We start from the raw sequence: 19814 nt of genomic DNA, 5'->3' as shown, positions 1-19814 counted from the left end.
GATATGATTGAGTTAAACCCGTTAACTAGTTAATTATCTTCTGCATGTGATTGGTTGAAGCATCACGTGACATTTCTAAACAGAGGGAATCTGTTTCCTTAAATATTAATCTATTTATCAGAAATAGTCCAAAAACAATGACATTTGCTGATGATTGAGATCACCATTGCTGTCTTTCTAATTTTGTCTTGTTGCTCTATTTTAGTTAGGTTAAGTTAACTTAATTGGGAACGTTTAAAACAACCAGGAAAAACATAACTGCATAATATTACTGCTCTACTCGGCTAATATATACACACAAATAAAGCAAAGCACTAAAAGGTTTCTAGCATGTCAGAAATAAGAAACCACACATTGAATTTAGAATTTATTGCCAAAATTCTAGCCAAAGTTACATTCTACTGATCTCCAACATGCTGATGTTGACTCCTTCAGGCATGTTTCAGGACAGCACAGTACATCCCATTAAAAAAAATAATGAAGAAAAGAAAAAGGTGTAACAATACTCCAGTTCACATTAATAAATTAACAAGATGCTAATCCGAGGCATTTAACATTTCCCTGCATAGGAAACGTCTTTACAAAAGTCAACGGTCAGAATGAGAAATCTGATTAAACGATTAAAGAAGAAACAAAGTGGACATCATAAGCCACGGTAGCCTGGTTAGCACACTACCCCTGCGTTAACCCCAGCTAGCATTCGGCTTCTGTCGCTAAAGTAGTGGTATATTATTGCTTTCAGAGCGAGGAGATATTCAGTGAAAAAGTGAAAGCTAAACTATACAACAGAGGTGTAGAAAAAAGTGAATGGTTTAGAAAATGTGTGAATGTTACAGATCGCTTTACAGTATTTACAATTTGTTTAGAAATTGCACTGAAATGGAGCACGATTCAAAAAAGGTGCAAGAAACAATCAGCGGTCTGTCAGTGGGACGGCTTTAAAAAAAAAAAAAAGGCACAAACACTTGAAAAATCTGAAAAATAATGTTCATGCGTTCATGGTGCAAAGGTAAAGTAGCTCAGTGGATATGAGGCACTTTACCTCGTAAAGGAAAAAAAAAAAAAAAAAGTTATTAGTGGAAACCCAAAACAGGTGTGTAGCACATCATCAGAACTGCCCCGACCACCGAAAACATGACAAACCCAGTTCAGTGACGTGCAAATCCCAATACTGAGCCAATACCTGGCACTGAGAGGTCAAGAACCTGTCCAGAATGTTAGGGAAACTTTGGCTGAAAAGGTAATGAAAGTTCCGCTCACCCGAAATAAGCTGGTACTCAACATCAGACGAGTGCTTCGTTATCCAATTTATAGCTAATTTGCATAAGAAGCGAGTTAGCATTAGAGTAAAATGAAAAAGAAGAGAATGCCGTAAATGAAAACACTTCTGAAATAAAGAGAAGACCCTGATGATGATGGTCTACTTCAGCAGCATTCTTTGTAAGATCTTAAAAACAGGAAGCACTTGCAAGGACATGACGAGGCGACGTTACAGACACATTCATAACGCTGATGCTGCTCTTCCTCAGCAGACATGTGCCGCTAATCACTTTATATTACATCCTCTGATAATGAGAGGGTTCAGTGTTACAGGGAATTGTTTCTCCTGAGAAAGTTTTATTCAGAAATCTTCTAAAAGCCCTTCATTTGGAGGAAAAGAATCCAAATCCAGGATGATTTAAATGTAAGCCAATGAGGACAAGCAGAAAGATTGTGACGTCATCAGGTGGAAAGGTAACATCAGCTCATGCCCCCAAGTAAAGCCGTGATTACAGAGCGACTGGGACTTCTGGGTTCAAAAGGGGCGGGGCCAAACTTAAATCGGATGAGCCAATCACAAATGTGGTCAGGTGACATCAGAAGAAACATTTCACTTCTCTGCTACAAGTTTCTTCACAGCTTAAAATTATGATATTTTAATTAGCTTAATGCTACTGAAGCTAGAGAACTGCTGAGGTATTAGCACTGTTAGCATTAGCTCTTCTAACCAGTGTTTCATGTAGGATGGTTTAGTGACTTAAACCTGCGATTGGCAGACAGGATTTATAAGTTTAGCCCCGCCCTTTTAACATCGCAAACTTCATAAGGAAACCAGGATGTGCTTTATTCGACGACTCATTTTCCATCTCTCACTTCCTCTTCCCAACTCCGACACTTTCCCAGACTCGTACTTCTCTCTGACCGACTTACTTAACACCGAATCAATCCCCAAATCAGCAGCTTTGAGACAAGTACAAAAATAACATCCAGAAAAAGACCAGTTCCTCTGGACGCTTTGAATCCTTCATCCCGCCGTTGCAGTGGCTGTTCCCTCAATCCATCACATACAGCACCAAGGACCAATCACGTCCTGAAGTCTCACAAAGGGATCATGAAGAACACGCTTCACAAAAGGAAGTTCAAAACCCTTCGGAAGAGCGCAGTTCCACCTCCACGGCAGCAGGGGGCGACAAACGGCCAGTTTTTCGTTTTAAATACTAAGAGCTTGTTTATTAGTACTTAATCTCCAAGATGGAGGGGTTGTGGTCGAGGATGGATAATATAATCTTGTCCATGTACTGCCTGAGACGGATGTTGATCTCCTCCTGCTCCTTCAGGGCTTCCATTAACTGTGGGAAGACAGACAAGATGATTTACTCTTAATGCACCGTCCTACACCAGAGCTTCCGGTCAAAACTCCAGAACAAGATGACACAACAGGACCACAGAAAGAACCTATATATGTTCCTCATCCACTATAAAACGTCTGCATACCTGGTCACGTGAAGCGTTTTCGATTTCCGCAGCCAGGGACTGAGCTTTCGTCTGAGTGGAGATCAGGTTCTTGGCTTCGTGGAGACTCAGACTGATGATCTGCCCATTGAGCTCTTCGTTTTGTTCACGGAGTCTCTGGTTCTCCTGCAGAAGAGATGTACAGATCCATCAACCCGCTGCTGACCTGAGGTCACTTTTCACAACACTAAACACCCTCTTACTTCACTTTATAATCGGCTAGAGGACAAAAAGCCCAGAAAATATGGTGTCCGAAATGATCAATCAAAACAACAGCAAGAGACAAATATACATACGCTATAGGGCAAAAGTATGTGCACCCCTGACCATCACACTCGTGTTTGTTTTGTTGAAAATCGAATTCCAGATCTTCTGCTGCAGGGTTTCAGGTGGAAGTGTAAAGCCACAGCAGCAAGTGTGTGGTAAGAGTTTTGGGGAAGAAGCACACACGTGTGTGTGTGTGTGTGTGTGTGTGTGTGTGATGCTCAGGTGTCTACATACATTTGGCTGTATCATGTTTAAACACACTGTGCTGCTGGACCGCAGGTAAATCTACAGACCAGTTAAAGGTCATGATGTGATGAGGATGGGATGAGGGGTCAGCGTGAAGCGTACGTTAGTGTAGTCGCTACTGATCGACGCTGTGCTGTAAGAACACGAGGCTCATTTATTAGCTACACAAACTGTATTAGAAGTTTTAGGAGCAGGAAGTCATCAGTTATCGGGGGTTAATGAGGGATTCACTCGGAGCTTTACCGCATAGAGCCATGTGCTAACACATGCTCGCTGCTGGAGGTCAGGAGGAATGTCCTGCAAAACACAGCGCTACACACACACACACACACACACACACAGGATTCTTCTTCGGGGTGGAAAAGAGAACCTGTTCAGGTACTGTTCTGTATCATGAATAAACATGTCCGTTTCTGAAATGATATCCGTTTTATCCAAACTTAGTTGCTTCTCTGTGTGCCTCTCGCTGGATCCTATCCAAAGTATCAGATTGCATTCTGGGTAAAGAACACTCCATTGCTTATCTAACAGCAGCTGATAAAACAACAGAAGGTGGCGTTAAAGAGCTGAAACAGAGACAGGAAGTGAAGTGAGTATTGTACAGCGAGAGCTCACCTGTTTGAGACGCTTCATTTCCTGTTCCAGGTCGCTCTCGCGAGTCCGTGTGCTGTAATCTGATAGGCTGATCGATGACCTTCGGATCCGCCCCAGACGCTCCGCCTCCAGCTTGTAGAGCTGCAAGTGCTCAAGTTCTCGCCGGAGTTCCTCAATCAGCTGCAAACACATTTTCAGATCAGATTTCATTTGAAGTTTGTGTTTTAGATTTTTCATTAACTGGCATTTATGTCTAGATTTTTGTTAAACAGTTCAATGAATAAAGAGCAAAATGTTAATTTTTTTTTACAAAAATATTTAAGGAACCAAAATCCTTAAATATATGTACATCACGCATCATAGAAATATTTTTGTCATATAATTTATTTTGTCAGATTTTGTCAGATCTAATGTAAATATCATATTTCAATTCTTTATTTTTTTGCCAAAGATTCGAAAATAAGCAAAAACACAAAGTTACTAAAAAGTAATTTTTTAGTTGTAACAAGCAAAATTCTGTTAGCATTTATTTAGTTTTATTTCTATATTTAGATTACATTTATACACATTAAGATATAAAGAGTTCCTTCATCCCTGCTGCTGATTACAGAATAATCATTTTAATTAAAATTAAACTATAAGTATTTTCCTTCGATGACTCTGCTCCTAAATCTGCTCGCTTTTAGTCATCACTCGAACACACACTGATATCAGACAAGGTCAAGAGTTTTAGACAGAGAAATGTAGACTTCTCTCTATGGTCAAGTCAATTGCCTCGACGCTCCTGTGGTCACTTTAGACACTAAAAACACCTCTGCTAATGGTGCAGGTTTGATTTATTTCTGGTTTATTAGCTTGGTCTCACCTCCTGCATGGCTTCTCTCTCCCTCTGGTAGTCGTTCCGGTTCTGTCTCAGTTTGTCCATCATCTTCCTGTACAAATCCATTTCATCTTTCAGACGGAGACTGGTGTCCTCCAGCTTATCCGTCATCCGCTGCTTCTCCTGGAACATGGAAACAAATCACATGCAAACGTTAACATGCACGCACACGTCATGTCCGAGACAGGAAAATGATCCTGTGGAAAGTGATGTGTAACACACCCACACACGTCTCACTGAGGGGACCAAAAGTTACAGAGGTAGAGGGGTAGAGAGGAGGTACAGGGGTAGAGGAGGTAGAGAGGATAGACAGTTAGAGGAGGTAGAGGAAGTAGAGGAGGTAGAGAGAAGGTTGTGGCTCTTTTTATTTGGTTCCATCATCCAGTGTGAACTACATTTTATACATGAGATTTTTCCAACATCTGTGGATTGTGATACCGCCATGCTAGTTTGGGTGACTAAAAACATACTGTAGTTTTTATGCTAATCCGCAGAAAACATTCACATCATACATAAATAACGATCACGTCTAATGCTAGTTCTGCAGAATCGGGCAGCGATGTGTCCACAGCTTATCTGACCGATCCTAAACACACACACGCTCCTGCTACACGATTTAAAGAGTGCTGCTTTTAAACATTCTCTTATCACCTGACTCCATCTCTCACCAGCAGCTCACTCATGACTGTTTGTTTTGTTAACACACAGCCCAAAGTCTCATCTGACTTCACACACACCAAAACACAGATCTGATCAGCAGGGCTGGACTAGCAGCTGATGCTAGCTGTCATAATGTCCTTTTAGCCATAGAAATCCTTTGAGTAATCTACCAACAAATCTGAGGTAATTGTTGATGTTCAGGATGTCTGTTACGTCTCCACTTTCAATCTGTCTTCACATTGTCTATAAAAAGAGCAGACAGCTATGTGCTAGTTATTCATGCTAAATCAATGTAGCTATACAGTAGGCCTCTTTTTTCCTAATTTACCCACATAATCTGAGGTAACTTTAAAAGTTCCTGATGGTTTTGTCTTCCTTCCAGTCTTCACACTGCCCATGCACTGCTGTGTGCTAGCTAGCAAAACCCTCACCTCAGTCGTTAGTTAGCTTAGCCGCAGTATCTATATCTATAACATTTCCCTCACAGATTTATAATGTTTTATTTTATTTTAGTGTCTGAGACGTTTATCCTGCTTCATAAGTAGCTAGTCAGCAAATCAGCTGAAGAGCATGCTAGCTTGTTAGTTGAGAAATATGACCTAAAGGGATAAATAATCTGTATTTAATTTGATAAAATTTGATTAATTATTAATTACAATTCAGATAGAGAAACTTTTGAGAGTTGTACAATTCTGTAGATAGTGAGAAAAGGAAAAATCTTCAAGGAGATCTCCTCGACATCGCTCTCATCACGCTGGAAGGAATCAATTAGCACTTGTGCTGGTTCAGCATTTTAAAGTGTTTTCTGTTCAGTGCTGTGAAAAAAAACAAAAATGGTTCACGCTGCAGATTTCCTCTCTGAGAAAGTCTTCTCAGGACATTTAGCATGCTATGCTTAATTTAAAATAGCGAACTCGTATTTAGTATGCAAGACCACGTTTACAACACCTCACTGACGCTCTATACACACGAGCGGTGTTAAAGTGACACACACACACACACAGAGTAGAGGGTCACATTTACTCTGTATGTGCTGTATACTTAGCACAACATTGCTATTCTTCCTGCTGTCACTAGGCAACGGTAAAACTTAGCCGTAGACGTTAATCAATCTGCTACAGCTACTGTAAAAAAAAAAAAAAAGTCTAACACACAGTAAAAGACACAGTGAAAGTGGAAACGAGACCAAATCATTCAGAACATTAACATTTACCTCAGAAAAGGCTAAGATTATGCTAAAATGATTTTATTGACTAGCTGTTATAACAGTGAGAGTGGAAACGAAAGAGATCCATCTGAAACATTAGCATTTAACTCAGAAGTGTTGTTATATAATACACACGGACAGACACCTCGTGAATAAATGATGATTTACACATTATGAGTGTGAATGAGCCGTAACGTCAACATTTACCTCAGAAGTGCTGAAAAACTTCTGTATGACTAACAACAACAGTATAGTTACGCTTAGCAGCAACCGCTAACACACTTCCCCATACTGAGGAACATGAGCATTGTGTCACAGCTTGTGAACCATGAGAAACTTCCGAAGTGGTGAATAACAGTTCATGCTAAATCTTCTGGTGACACACACCTTGTATATACACACACACACACACACACACACCTCATCAAGCTTCTCCGTCTGCATTTTCAGTCTGTTCACACTGGCCAACATCTCTGTGTTCTCCACCTCCAACTGCTGCACCCTGACACCAAAAACAAACACACAGTTAAAACACACACACACACACACACACCTATCAGGTCAGTATTACAGGATTTCATAAAGAACTGGATTTAAATAAGGTCAGCAATGTCCAGGTGGAAAGTCTCTCATCACCTCTGATGTTCATGGTAAGTTGGATTAAAGCGGCAGTGTGTAACTTTGTGTGTAACTGTAACCCTCTCTGTTTAAACTGCAGGTCAATTCTTTTAACACGTTTTTTTCAGAACTTGTCATCATAGCTCCTTTCTGTTTCCGACACCGATATGACCAAATAACTTTAATAAATCATCTTGAACCATGCTAGAATGTTCAAGCCCCGCCCCCAAGGGTGTCTCACTCTACAGTAGCTCAAAGTCAAGCCAAACATTTAAAAAATTAAAGCTACACTATATTGCCAAAAGTATTGACTGTGTGTGTGTGCGTGTGTGTGTGTATACCGGTTATTGAGTATCTCGATCTCTGTCTTCTTGTCTCGTTCCAGTTTGTTGAAGGCGTCTCGGTGTCTCCTCAGCTCGCTTTCCATGATCTGCTCAGCTCGCGCCTCCTGTTCCTTCAGCTGCTCCTCCAGCTCGTGTACCCTACATACACACACACCTTTTAATACCACAACTGACATCATAGTTTCTAATTTCATGAATGTCTATAATTCTAATGATCATTTATCCACAAATGAAGGACCTACTATGTTCTGGAGGCCTTCAAACGTACACATGATGGAATCCATGTAGCAGTGTGTGTGTTTACCTGTGCACTAGGTTTGTGTTCTCCTGCTTGAGTTTGGACTGCACATCAGTGTTCATCAGACTCTCATTCTCCAGCTCATACAGCTTCTTCTCTAACTGACTCACCTGAATGTCACACACACACAGAGTGATGCATTACACCATTATTTTATAAAAAATAAAACAACATGTTTTAAGATAAGACCTTATTGCATCGTCTGGAATATAGGTGTGTGTGTGTGTTACCTTGTCAGCGATGTCAGTGTCACAATAATCAATGCTGCCTTCTCTGAACAGGTCTTCTGTGCTGCCGTTCCTACTGCTGAGATTACTGTGGTAGAGCAGCTGCCTGTGAACACACACACACACACACACACACACACAGAGAGCGCAGTGAGAATACACTCACCTCTATCTACTGCAATAGAGGTGGGGGGGGTACATACTGCAGCAAAGCTTCATCTGGATTGTAGCACATCTACATCACACACACACACACTTCCTTTGCCCCACTTGCTCTAGCACCTCTTACTACAGTCACACACACATGTCATGTACGCTCTCAAACACATACACATGTACACACACCTCTTACTACAGTCACACACACACACACAGAGTCCAAAGATTTTTAACAGTTAAAAGCTGCAGAGTAGAAACACTGTCACTACGGCAACAGCAATTAACCAATTAGAATAGCGAGAAACCCAAATTTGTGTTCTACACAAACACACCTCACAATTATCTCAATTTAAACTGCTCCAATTACTGACACACATTTAAACTGTACAGGTCACATACGTACACACACACACACCTCTGAAAGTACTGGGACAGGGTAATTATATTGTTCTTGCTACATTGAAGACATTTTTGTTGGATGAAAAAAAAAGATAAATGAAAGACAAGATGATCAGCTTCAGTTCTCGATGTAAAGATCCAGATGTTTAAAAACCTCCGGCATGCCTCTGGAGCACAGAGACAGACACTGAACAGGTCAGTGGAGGACAAGAGCAGCTGATGACAGAAATGTTGTGAAGCTTCGAAGAGAAAAAAAAAACAAAACGGCAGTCAGTGATGTTAACCTCCACAGGACAGGGTGAAGGTCACACAACCAGCCCCTGGACAATGACACAAACTTCTCAAGGATCAGAAGACCAGACTGGACTCCAGACAGAAACACAGAAGATCCACAAAAGTTTTGGAGCTGAGATGAACCTTTACCAAAGTGTGGAGGAAGAAAAGATCTGCTCATGATCCAAAGCACACGAGCAGATGTGTGAAACATGGTTTTGGTGGCAGTGATGGAGGTGGTGGTGGAGATGGAGGTGGTAGTGGAGATGGAGGTGGTTGTGGTAGAAGTGGTGGTGGAGATGGAGCTGGGGTGGTGGAGGTGGCATGGCTTGGGCTTCATGGCTACTTCTGGACCATTCTCTCTGGAGCTCATGATGGTGGCAGCAGAATGAAGTCAGACGTCTACAGAAACATTCTGTCTGATTGTTTAGAGAAATGTGTCTGATCTAATCAGGAGGAACTTCATCACACACACACCACAAGACTCAATCAGAGGGAAAAGGAAGGTTTTACACTGAACAATCAGCAGAACTGAACCAGCTGAGCAACATCTGGACTAACGTTCCTCCTGAGGTAAAGAAGCTGAAACACACATCAAGTCTTCTCAGCTTCTCATCTCAACCCTGAGTGACTTCAGTGTATTAAAGAAGAACCAGTGTGTGTTACACAACCCCACACCTCAGAGTCAGTTCTGTTGAGACCACACTCGGACCTTTACGTGGTCAGCGTGTCACCAGGGTTCTGTGTGTCGGCGTGTGTGAAATATGGAACAATAAACATGAGGAGAAAAAAAAAAAGACATGGCCGTGCACACAACATTCCAGTGTGTGTGTGAGTGTGTGTTTAATGATTAACCACTGATCAAGCTCTGCATGGGAACACACACACACACACATTAATACAGCATACACAGCTCTCCTTTAATAGAGTGTGAAGGACAGTGTGTGTTTTTGTAATGATTAACCACTGATCAAGCTACACACACACACACACACACACACACACACACAGCAACTCACCTGCCAAATGCTGTACTGGAAATTTTCTTGTTAGGGCTGAAAGAAAAAAGAGTAATACCATTAATATCTCTCTCTCTCACACACACACACACACACACACACACACACACACACACACACAAACAATTAAGCTAATTATCTGAAAAAAATGAGCAAATTCTCCACTTTCAGCTCAGATATATTTCATAAGCCCTTTCTCATCATGATGTGAAAATTGTGATAATTACAGTTTCATGTTGTGAACTCTCACTCGCTCTAAAGCAGGTGTGTGTGTGTGTGTGTATTACCTGTGTGTTTTGAGGTTCTTGAGCCGAGTCTCAAGCTCATTGAGCTGAGTGACTTTTTTGCAGCAGTTTGAGCAAAACACTTCATGATCCCCGCTCACCTGTCTCACCTTCTGGGGTGTGTGAGTGGCACTGCAGAGAGAGAGAGAGAGAGAGAGAGACACAGAGAGACAGACAGACAGAGACATTGTTATTTCATCACCTTCCTTTTTTCTTTCCTTCTTTTTTCTCTGTCTTCTGTCTAACCCTCACTTTGTTTCTCATTTCTTCTTTATCTGACTCATTTCCTTCTCTTTCTTTATATACGTTTGTCTCTCATTCCTTCACCTCCTCATTATCTCTCTCTATTCATCTTCTCTTTCTTTATTTGCTTTTCCTTTTGTTCATTCGTCTCTCTCTACACAATCCTCTTCACTCCAGAATGCTTTTTAAATTGTGTTTTTGGGGATGTTAAATTAATTTACAAAATATTTCAATAAATAATCATCCTCCTCATCATCCCTCCATCAGTAGCCACCTCTTCACTGGTAAAGCTTGACGTAATAGATGTAGCTGTGGAATAAACCCAGAGCTTCAGGTTTCACTCATGCTGACGTGTGTGTGTCAACTCGGGGAGGAAGTCGGCTTACTTCATTTCCACAATTCCCAATTCATTACAGGAATTCATTTCCACATCAGCTACTGGTACTGTGACATCAACTGTGAATCACTTTATACACAACATCTCACCTTCTTACACACACACACACACACACACACACACACCTGGAAGGTACAGAGGACCCGAGGTCGGAGAACCCATTAGTGTGCGTCTCATCCTCAGGGCTGATGGGACTGTAGTCAACATCGTCGCCTTCTCCATAATCCTCAAACTGCTCCTCGTTCAGCGAGCGTGTCGAAAGGTCAGAGGTCACGGAGGGGTTCAGGCTCTGCTCTCCGCTCCTGTAACATCGTTAACCCTCTCTCTATTAGCTTCTTTTATTCATTTCTATTCTTAATCAACGTGCCAAAAATATCTGTAATATCCACATTACCCAGCATGCCTAAGAATTTTAATCTCTTTGTCTCGAACATCATGAAGGGTTAAGCTACTTAAGCTTTTTCAGTACATGCTAACAATAACCTCCCTGCCCTTTACCGTCCAGTAGATCAGGCGTGACACACCTCCAGTAAAAAACAACAAACGGTCAATTATAGTTACTAACATTAGTTTGGAATGAAAGGCATTGTCTCCAGTGTCAGCATGTGCAGGTGTTTGTGTGTGTGTGTGTGTGTGTGTGTATGCTCATGAGGACTCACTTCTGCCGAGGTAAGAACATTCGGAGTCCTTCCTCCTTGTCTCCTCCTTTTCCACTATCCGAGAGCTCAGATCCGGCGGCGCTCTCGATGGCGCTGTCTCGGTCCGACTCCCGAGCTTCTTCATCATCGTACAGCTCCTTCACGGACACTGACATGACCTCCCTGAGCTACAGAGAGACAGACACGTGTGAGGAACATGCTGAGATGCTGACACTCTGCACCTGTTAGAGTGAATGTAATGCCTGATTGAATGTAAGACTGAGATGAACGTCAGCGTTCCTGTGCCACCATGGAGCCAGCTTTAGGACCCAGAGCAACATTTACAGCATTTAGCAGATTTACACAACTCATCTGCTGAGGGTTTAGGGACCTGACTGATGGGATTTGAACTCACAACCTTCCAATCTATAATCCAACATCTTGACCACTGAGCCTCTACATCCCAACCCAGGAACCTACAGCAAAGGGATCTAGTGCATCAAGACTTGAAACAATACAGGGATCTAGAGACCAGGCAACTTGGAGAACTCAGGATCAGAAAACACAGTGAAGAGTCAACATAAGGACCTAGGGACCAGGGAAATAGAGGGACTAGGAAACCAGTAGAGCTACAACCCAGGGAGAAGAAAGTAGAGGACCTGGCAACCTGCTGACATACAGTGTGAGCACTGAATGGAGTCTACAGAGACCTGAGCACAGAGTCAGGACACAAACACAGGGACCTAGACGTCAGGAAACACAGGAGAACCTGGAACTCCACAACACAGAAGATCAGGAACACAGAGAGCAAGAACCAGGAGAAACTAAACAATGAAGAAACTGGAACATGAACAAAACGGGGATCTACACAAACATGACAACCTGAAGAACACGGGAATGTCCTGAGTCCTGGATGAAACCTCCCATTTCTCTGCATGTGTGCGCATGTGTGTGTGTGTGTTTGGCAAACCGGTTCCACAACTAACAGACATAATGTATTAGTCTTCTATTCTAACCAGCAATACTGCACAGTGACACCGCCGTGTGTGTGTGTGTTTGTGTGGTGCCAGACTGCCAACTCAGAGTTCTAGGCAAATGAAGAATGACAGATTAACAGAGAGGACAAAGCTCTAGTGGTCCACACACACACACACACACACACACAGCTATGATTGCCTGTTACAGATTACACCACCACTGATGTACATTTTTTGAACTCCATCCTCACATCCTCTGTGTGTGTGTGTGTGTGTGTGTGTGTGTGTATGTGTGTCCTCCAACTAAACCCCAGTAGAATCTTTTTAGCATTTTGCTGTCAGACTCAGCCCCATGGTGTGTGTTATTTGTACTAATCCCCTGAACTAGCATGCTGGCCTTCAGTTTTGACTTTAAATAATAAGAATCAGATTGAACCCACAAGTCTGTTCAGTAGTTCAGTCAGTTGGACTTTACCTAACTCTTTGGCCAGTTTTCTCAGTTTTCTCAGTTTGTTACTTGACATGTACACTAAATCATAATTTAGTGTGTTTATTAGCGCACATACCTACATGCAGCGTTAATCTCACCTGAAGCCTGAGTAAACTCTACCCTGTTTCTATTACCCAAAAGTCTCGATTACGCAACCATTTCAGACACTGCCTTCCTCTTTGTTGCCATAATAAAGGATAAAAGCCAACTACAATCAATCTCTTTTGTCAAAGCACAACGACTGGGTCAGTGATACGGCATGTGACGGGATGATGCGTGTGTTCAGTTCACAAAAAGGCTAAAACAACATGGGAGGTGTGAGTGAAGGGTTAGCAAAATAGCATGTGTGAGAATGTTGTCTTTATGTCCTGTATATAAAAAGTCTGCCCAAAAAAGTTAAAAAAATATATCAGATATTTCTCTGACCATGTTCTCATAATGAAAAATTTTGGAGCATTTTGGAGTTTGGACCGAAAATTGCACCCTAAGGTACGCCATGAATATAATACAGTAAACATCAAGCATCTACTAATTCTTATGCTCTAAATTATTTCTAGAAAATCAGTTTTACATTAATTTATACTCATTTTATGCTAGTCATGTGACCTGTGGAACAAAAAAAGTTTTCGATTACAACGCACAGAGAGGTCCCAAAGAACCTTCACCGCTGTTGACTCCTTAAACACACACACATACATGTTATATAAACACATTCCTCCTTCATCCTTTCTACACGTGAACCAGCCGTTGTTATGGAAACAATAAAGTATGAGAGCGAGTGCATTAATATAGAGCACAGAACTGGACAAATCAGAACACAGAACTGGACAGCTCTGTGGTGTAAAGATATTTGTGTCTTAATCTCACATAAATAAAACTCACCTGTATTCTAAACTGTTTGAACAGAAATCGATATCTGCTGACTCAGTACACAACTGTTACATGGGTTAAATGTTTGCTAGTCAGAAACAGATCAGAGGAGGAAGAGGAACTACTGAGGAATATCAGAGGAACACCACCATTCTGACAGTATCGAGTCTTACCATGCTGTTCGTTCGTTCTCTCTCTCTCTCTCTCTCTCTCTCTCTCTCTCTGAGAGCAACCTGTCCAATCGTGTGGCTAACAAAATCTCAGCTTGTTGTGAGGTGTGTTCTAACACGTGTGTGTGAGGGGAATTAAGAGACGCCGAGCACGCACCTGCCCTCCTACGAGCCCGCCCCGGGGTTTGGCGCTCACTCACATGGACCGGTAAATCCAAACACACTGATTCAACCTGGGTGACGCACAGGGTTCATGACGCAGAGGTCATGCTCAGACTTGAACAGACAACCAGCACATCTCTCAGAGCATGATGAAGCAAATCGCACAACTCTTTAAACACAAATAAAAACTGATGAGTGGAACTGGTCATCATCTCCTGACGAGATTAGCCACATGATTCCTTTCATACTGAACTTTCATGAATGACCACATCCATTGTTACTGGTTTCCTCTTCTTCTCACTCAGCAGAGCGGACCGAATTCTGGAGAAATCTGAATGAACATCAGATTCTTGAAGGCAAACTCTCATACAGATCTAAAAGTTTAAGGTGTGAACTCCATCTGCAGCCCGAACTTCACCCTCGGCTCCGGCGTGGATCAGGAATTACTCCAGGTTTCACTTCAGAGAGACTTTTTTCTCCGCTTGATTTTAGAACCGATGTTTAGACTTTGTGGCAGTCAGCTGTCTACACATGATAAAGTCAAGGTCAGGTGAAAATAAATACACTGTGTGTGTACACACGCACACACACGCACGCACACGCACACGCACGCACGCACGCACGCACGCGCACGCACACGCACGCACGCACGCACACGCACGCACCACATGTTGTGAACTCTTAAAACCTGTTTCCAGTTCTGAATCAGAAGATCCTCAAAATCCTCTCTCTTCTGGACAAGTCGTCTTCCCCAAATCTTTTCCAGTTTCTTAAGGAGAAGCTCCTCAAAACCTGAAGAATTTTCTCCAAACTATCCTCACTTGTCTGTCATTCGGTCTCTTTCCATCTGTATCTCTATGTTTGTCTCTCTTTCTGTATCTTGTTTCCTTTCCATCTGCCTGTCTCTCTCACACACACACTCAATACGTCTCTCTCTCTCTTTCTCTCACACTCTACACGTCCCTCTCTCTCTCCCCAATACGTCTCTTTCTCTCTCTAAATGTCTCTCTCTCACACACACACAATACGTCTCTCTCTCTCTGACTCAATACGTCTCTCTCGCTCTCACACACACTCAATAAGTCTCTATCTCTCTGAATCAATCTCTCTCTCTCTCTCTCTCTCTCACATACACACACTCAATCAGTCTCTCTTGCCACGAAACACGAGACTGAAGTTTGAAAGTACATGTGTGATAAGGAATGAGTGTGTGTGTGTGTGTGTGTTGAGAAAGCATTCCCTCACTCGCCCACTGTCTCTCTCTACACAGCAGAAGAACAGAAGCGTTGTGATTACACACTTCCTGTATCACGTTTCTCGCTCTTTGTGTTTCACTCAGAAATCTTTGCTGGTTTATTAAAAACCCCAGGCAAATGAAGTGCCTCAATATTCCAGCAGATATAAGTCACACCTTCACCTGTGTTGCAGTTTATATCCAGCGTATACCTCTGTGTGTGTGGGTTTCCTTCTCTATGTAGGAAATCCCACAATCTTCTACACCAAACACAAAGGATCAATAATAAAGGCAAGTTAGATCATCGCACAGTTTCGGTTTCACCACTCTGTGTGTTTCCCAACTCACCATTCAGAACTGAAGATGAAGATGATTCACTGCACAGTGCTAAAGAGACTGTTTCACACTCCCACACACACACACACACACACACACACACACACACACACACACACTGAGGTGATGCTCAGGAAGCAGTGAGTCATTTTACAGCACCATGGTGCACAATGCTACAGCAACCTCAGCACACACACACACACACACACACACACACACACACACCTGATCCTGGCTCTGAAAGATAGTGTGTACAGAGAACAGGTAACAGCTGATTACAGCAGCATCAGATGTTTACAGCAGTTGTGTAATAATCTATGAATCGTATCAGTTCCTATTTGTTGCTGGGTTTTTCTCCGTCTCACCTTTACCTGTGCACATGGAGCTGTTTGTGATGTGTGTAGAGCTGCAGTTAAGTTTATTTTTATTTCTTTCAGCACTTTCTCTGTAACTGTATCACTGACCCACTGCACTGCTGTCGCTCTTGGGGTGGCCCCAGAGGCAGGTCCAGAGGCAGGTCCAGCCATGAGGCACTGTTATGCTTTTTTTATTAGTCACCACTACTTCATTAATGAAATCGTTTGAGCACAAAATATTTCCCTCTTGCCTCCTGCAGCCATGATGAGTTAAAGTGTCTTGTGGGCAGAGGAACAGAGACACAGGAGACTCAATCAGCTGCCCGATTGCAGTGAGCTGAACCTGACTGTACCCCTCACTGTGACCTTCACTGACCAGTCAGTCTCTGATCATCAGCCACTGATGTAAAGGAGGCGGGGTTTGCTAATGATGGCTAGCTAGCTATGCTACATCACATGCACTAGTTAGCATGCAGTTTCTAAAAAGTTTTTTTATACAAGTTAATGCGGTTCAGATTACACTACACAATTAAACATTATGTTAATCTCCTCTGTGAGGTGTGGCCTCTGTGAGGTCAATCACAGTAAAGGAGGTGTGGCCTCTGTGAGGTCAGTCACAGTAAAGGAGGTGTGGCCTCTGTGAGGTCACTCACAGTAAAGGAGGTGTGGCCTCTGTGAGGTCACTCACAGTAAAGGAGGTGTGGCCTCTGTGAGGTCACTCACAGTAAAGGAGGTGTGGCCTAAGTGATGTAAACGTGCCACTTCATCATTTCTATCTGATTGGTGTTACTCAGCATGCACATATTTATATGATATGTTTATATCAGCAAGTTATAAGTTAATAAATTATACACTTTATACAACTATCACAAGAACAATGAGAGAGAGAACTTTAAAGTTGATAACTTACACATCTTCATGTGGATGGATTGTGTTTCCTTACACACAGAGAAGTGGGTCAGTGTAAGCTGAAACCCAAGCAGACAAACTGGTATCGTGTGTGTGTGTGTGTGTGCTATTAGCATTTGTTCTATCACCTGCCCCTCAGTTGCTCTCTTATATATGCGCTCACACACACACACACACACTCAGTGTGTGTTTCTCAGCTCCCTCCTGCAGTGTTTCTCTGCTCCTTTAATAGCTCACTTGTAATCCCACTGTTTCTGTGTGAGAACAATTGGGTTTGACACACATTTCTGTGGTCTCCCTCTCTCTCTCTCTCACACACACAATCTTAACAGGTCCCTGAGCACTTATCCAGCTTGACTTTCCCGTATCATTTCATCTGTCAATCTTTCCCAAATAAACAGATTGACAGACTGATAGAGAGAAAACAGGGGACAGATGGATGGAGATAGAGAGGATTCTGGATCTCCTCAATCTTCTAGACTGCTGAGCAGAAAGATAAAGAGCTCATGGTAAGGTCGTGTTACACAGCACACACACACACACACGGCTGCCTCCCAATTTACTCCACTGTACCAAATACATGAACTTTACAGCTTCCAGCTACAGAGTTTAATATGAGTGTTTCTGAGGGTTTAACATGCAGTGATTAAAGTTATTAGAGCTTCAATTCTTCTTTCTGCCCAGCACACACTCACACACACACACACTGAAGTGTTAGGAAAACCAGAGTTCCCTTTTTAAACAAAGTTAATGTCAAACCAGAATCACCTTTCTAAAGGTTCAGTGTGTGTGTGTGTGTGTGTACCAGAAGTCTATAAATGAGCTGTCCCTAATTCTCACAATAATCTCATTATGAAGAGAGACACAGAGGAGAGAGACAGACACAGAGAGCAAAGCTGTGTGTGTGTGGTAACAGTTACCATCCTAACATTGATTATTTTCCTACAACAGCACGACCCCAAGGGTTTTATTCCTCTTATATTGCAGCAACTTACTTACAATTTCAGCTTCCTAGTTCCTAGTAGGCTACTTCCTGTTCACTCTCACGTTATAGCAGCTATAAACACTCGTTCCCTCAGCACACCATAAACACTCGTTCCTCAGCCTCTCTTTATTCTCTCTCCTCAAGTTAAGAAGACTTTAAAAAAAAAAAAAGTAGGTTTTTGTGTTAGTGAGAAACCATGAGTGTTAACTCCTCTGTCCTGAAGATGTTCCAGCTCTACCTCAGACTGTTACAGAACACTGACACTGGAGACTCCTTCCACACATCACACGTTTCATACATCATCTGTAGTGTGAGCTGTATACGCCCATTTGAAGGAGCCGTTGCTATGGAAACGATAAGGTTATCAGAGTGAGTACATTAATATAAACCTGCACTACAGTGAGAGCTGCTGTTAGAGAGAACTCAACACCTTCTGACCAATCAGAGTCCAAATTCAAATTCTATTTGTCACATACATAATCGTACACAGTATGATATGCAGTGAAATGCGCAGAACTCAGCAGCAGCTCTGTGGAACACGTGATAAACTAAATAAAAGTTGTAGAGATAATTTGCTTCCGCTCTTCACCTGAATATCTGACCATGTTTTTGTCATATCACTCCTCTCTGAATACATTTACAATGGAGGGAGGATACAGTGTGAAACAACCGGCGCGGGGAAATACATTATTAAACAATTAACAAGGAAATAATTACGAATTAATTACACAGTAAAAAAAAATGCGGTTCACTTTGTAACACTAAGAGTTTCTTACCGTGTGCGTCACTGCGTCCACATGGTCGGTGTGTGTCCACTCCTCACACTCCAGGGCCATTCACACACACACACACACACTCACTCACTCACTCACTCACTCTCTCTCTCTCTCTTACACGCACACACACACACGCACGCACGCGCACACACACGCATAAGCGGCTCCGCTCCTTCTTCTGATGAGCTGCTCTCTGTTATCCACAAAACAACAAAACACACCACTCACACACGCCGTTACCACAGCGCATGAGCTCACACACTGTACACACACACTCTACACACACTGTACACACACACTCTACACACACTCTCCAAACACACACACGTTCAGAAACTCCGAACGAACACAACTCGCAGCTGCCAAGAGTTACAGAGTTACTGAGCGAAACTCCGCCTACTCTCCCTCTCTAAAAGGCTGTTGCCAGGCAACCAAGCCTCGAAAGGGCGGCATGCGGGGGCGGGGCCGTTCGCCTCAGACGTCACCTGATTTGCATATTAATGAGATCCTGTAGAAGCAGGGAAATGAGAGATGAACTCACACATTTTCACACACACACACACACACACACACACACACACACACACACACAGTTAACCATTAAACCATTAAACAATATATATATATATATATATATTCTTGTACTTTAAAATAGTTACTTCTTACAAATTACTCATAAATCTTCTAAAAGTTTTTCTTCTTTAACGTGACATTTTGTATAAAAGAAAAACAGTTAAGAGAAAAAATATATTTTTTTTAAAAAATATGGAAAAAATAATTATATTATTAATTACATTATTAGCTGATATTAAAAAAAGTAAATAATAAAAAAAATGTAAAAATCAGGAAAAAAAATTGTAAAAATGGTGAAAACAGTTCATTATATTATTAGCTGATATTTTACAAAATAAATAATAATATTTTTTAAAAATCAGGGGAACAAAATCTAAAAATGGAGAAAATAGTATATTATTACACAATGTTTTACAAGATAAATAATAATAAAATTTAAATCAGGAAAAAA

The 19814-nt window shown here is 41.9% G+C and overlaps 1 protein-coding gene across 6 annotated transcripts; it reads right to left on the bottom strand.

Moving 5' to 3' along the window:
• Positions 1 to 354: 354 nt before the first annotated feature.
• Positions 355 to 19101, bottom strand: rab11fip4b (RAB11 family interacting protein 4 (class II) b). Of its 6 annotated transcripts, none has more exons than XM_058402300.1 (14): positions 18791 to 19100; positions 11547 to 11713; positions 11013 to 11189; positions 10251 to 10379; positions 9964 to 9999; positions 8117 to 8219; positions 7893 to 7996; positions 7586 to 7726; positions 7047 to 7128; positions 4745 to 4882; positions 3901 to 4059; positions 3529 to 3597; positions 2755 to 2898; positions 355 to 2609 (listed from the first exon to the last, which is right to left on the bottom strand). In XM_058402300.1, the coding sequence occupies exons 1-14, from the start codon at positions 18848 to 18850 to the stop codon at positions 2493 to 2495; spliced, it is 1626 nt and encodes a 541-aa protein (XP_058258283.1). In that variant the 5' UTR covers positions 18851 to 19100; the 3' UTR covers positions 355 to 2492. The 6 variants fall into 6 exon arrangements, with proteins under 6 accessions (XP_058258283.1, XP_058258287.1, XP_058258284.1 ...); XM_058402304.1 differs by lacking the exon at positions 18791 to 19100 and adding an exon at positions 14190 to 14799; XM_058402301.1 differs by lacking the exon at positions 18791 to 19100 and adding an exon at positions 14036 to 14183.
• Positions 19102 to 19814: the final 713 nt, after the last annotated feature.

Source organism: Hemibagrus wyckioides, linkage group LG11 (assembly GCF_019097595.1).
Source record: "Hemibagrus wyckioides isolate EC202008001 linkage group LG11, SWU_Hwy_1.0, whole genome shotgun sequence".
NCBI classification, from domain to species: Eukaryota; Metazoa; Chordata; class Actinopteri; order Siluriformes; family Bagridae; genus Hemibagrus; species Hemibagrus wyckioides.
Note: the sequence above shows the minus strand (reverse complement) of the source record. Positions and strands in the feature narration are given on the sequence as shown.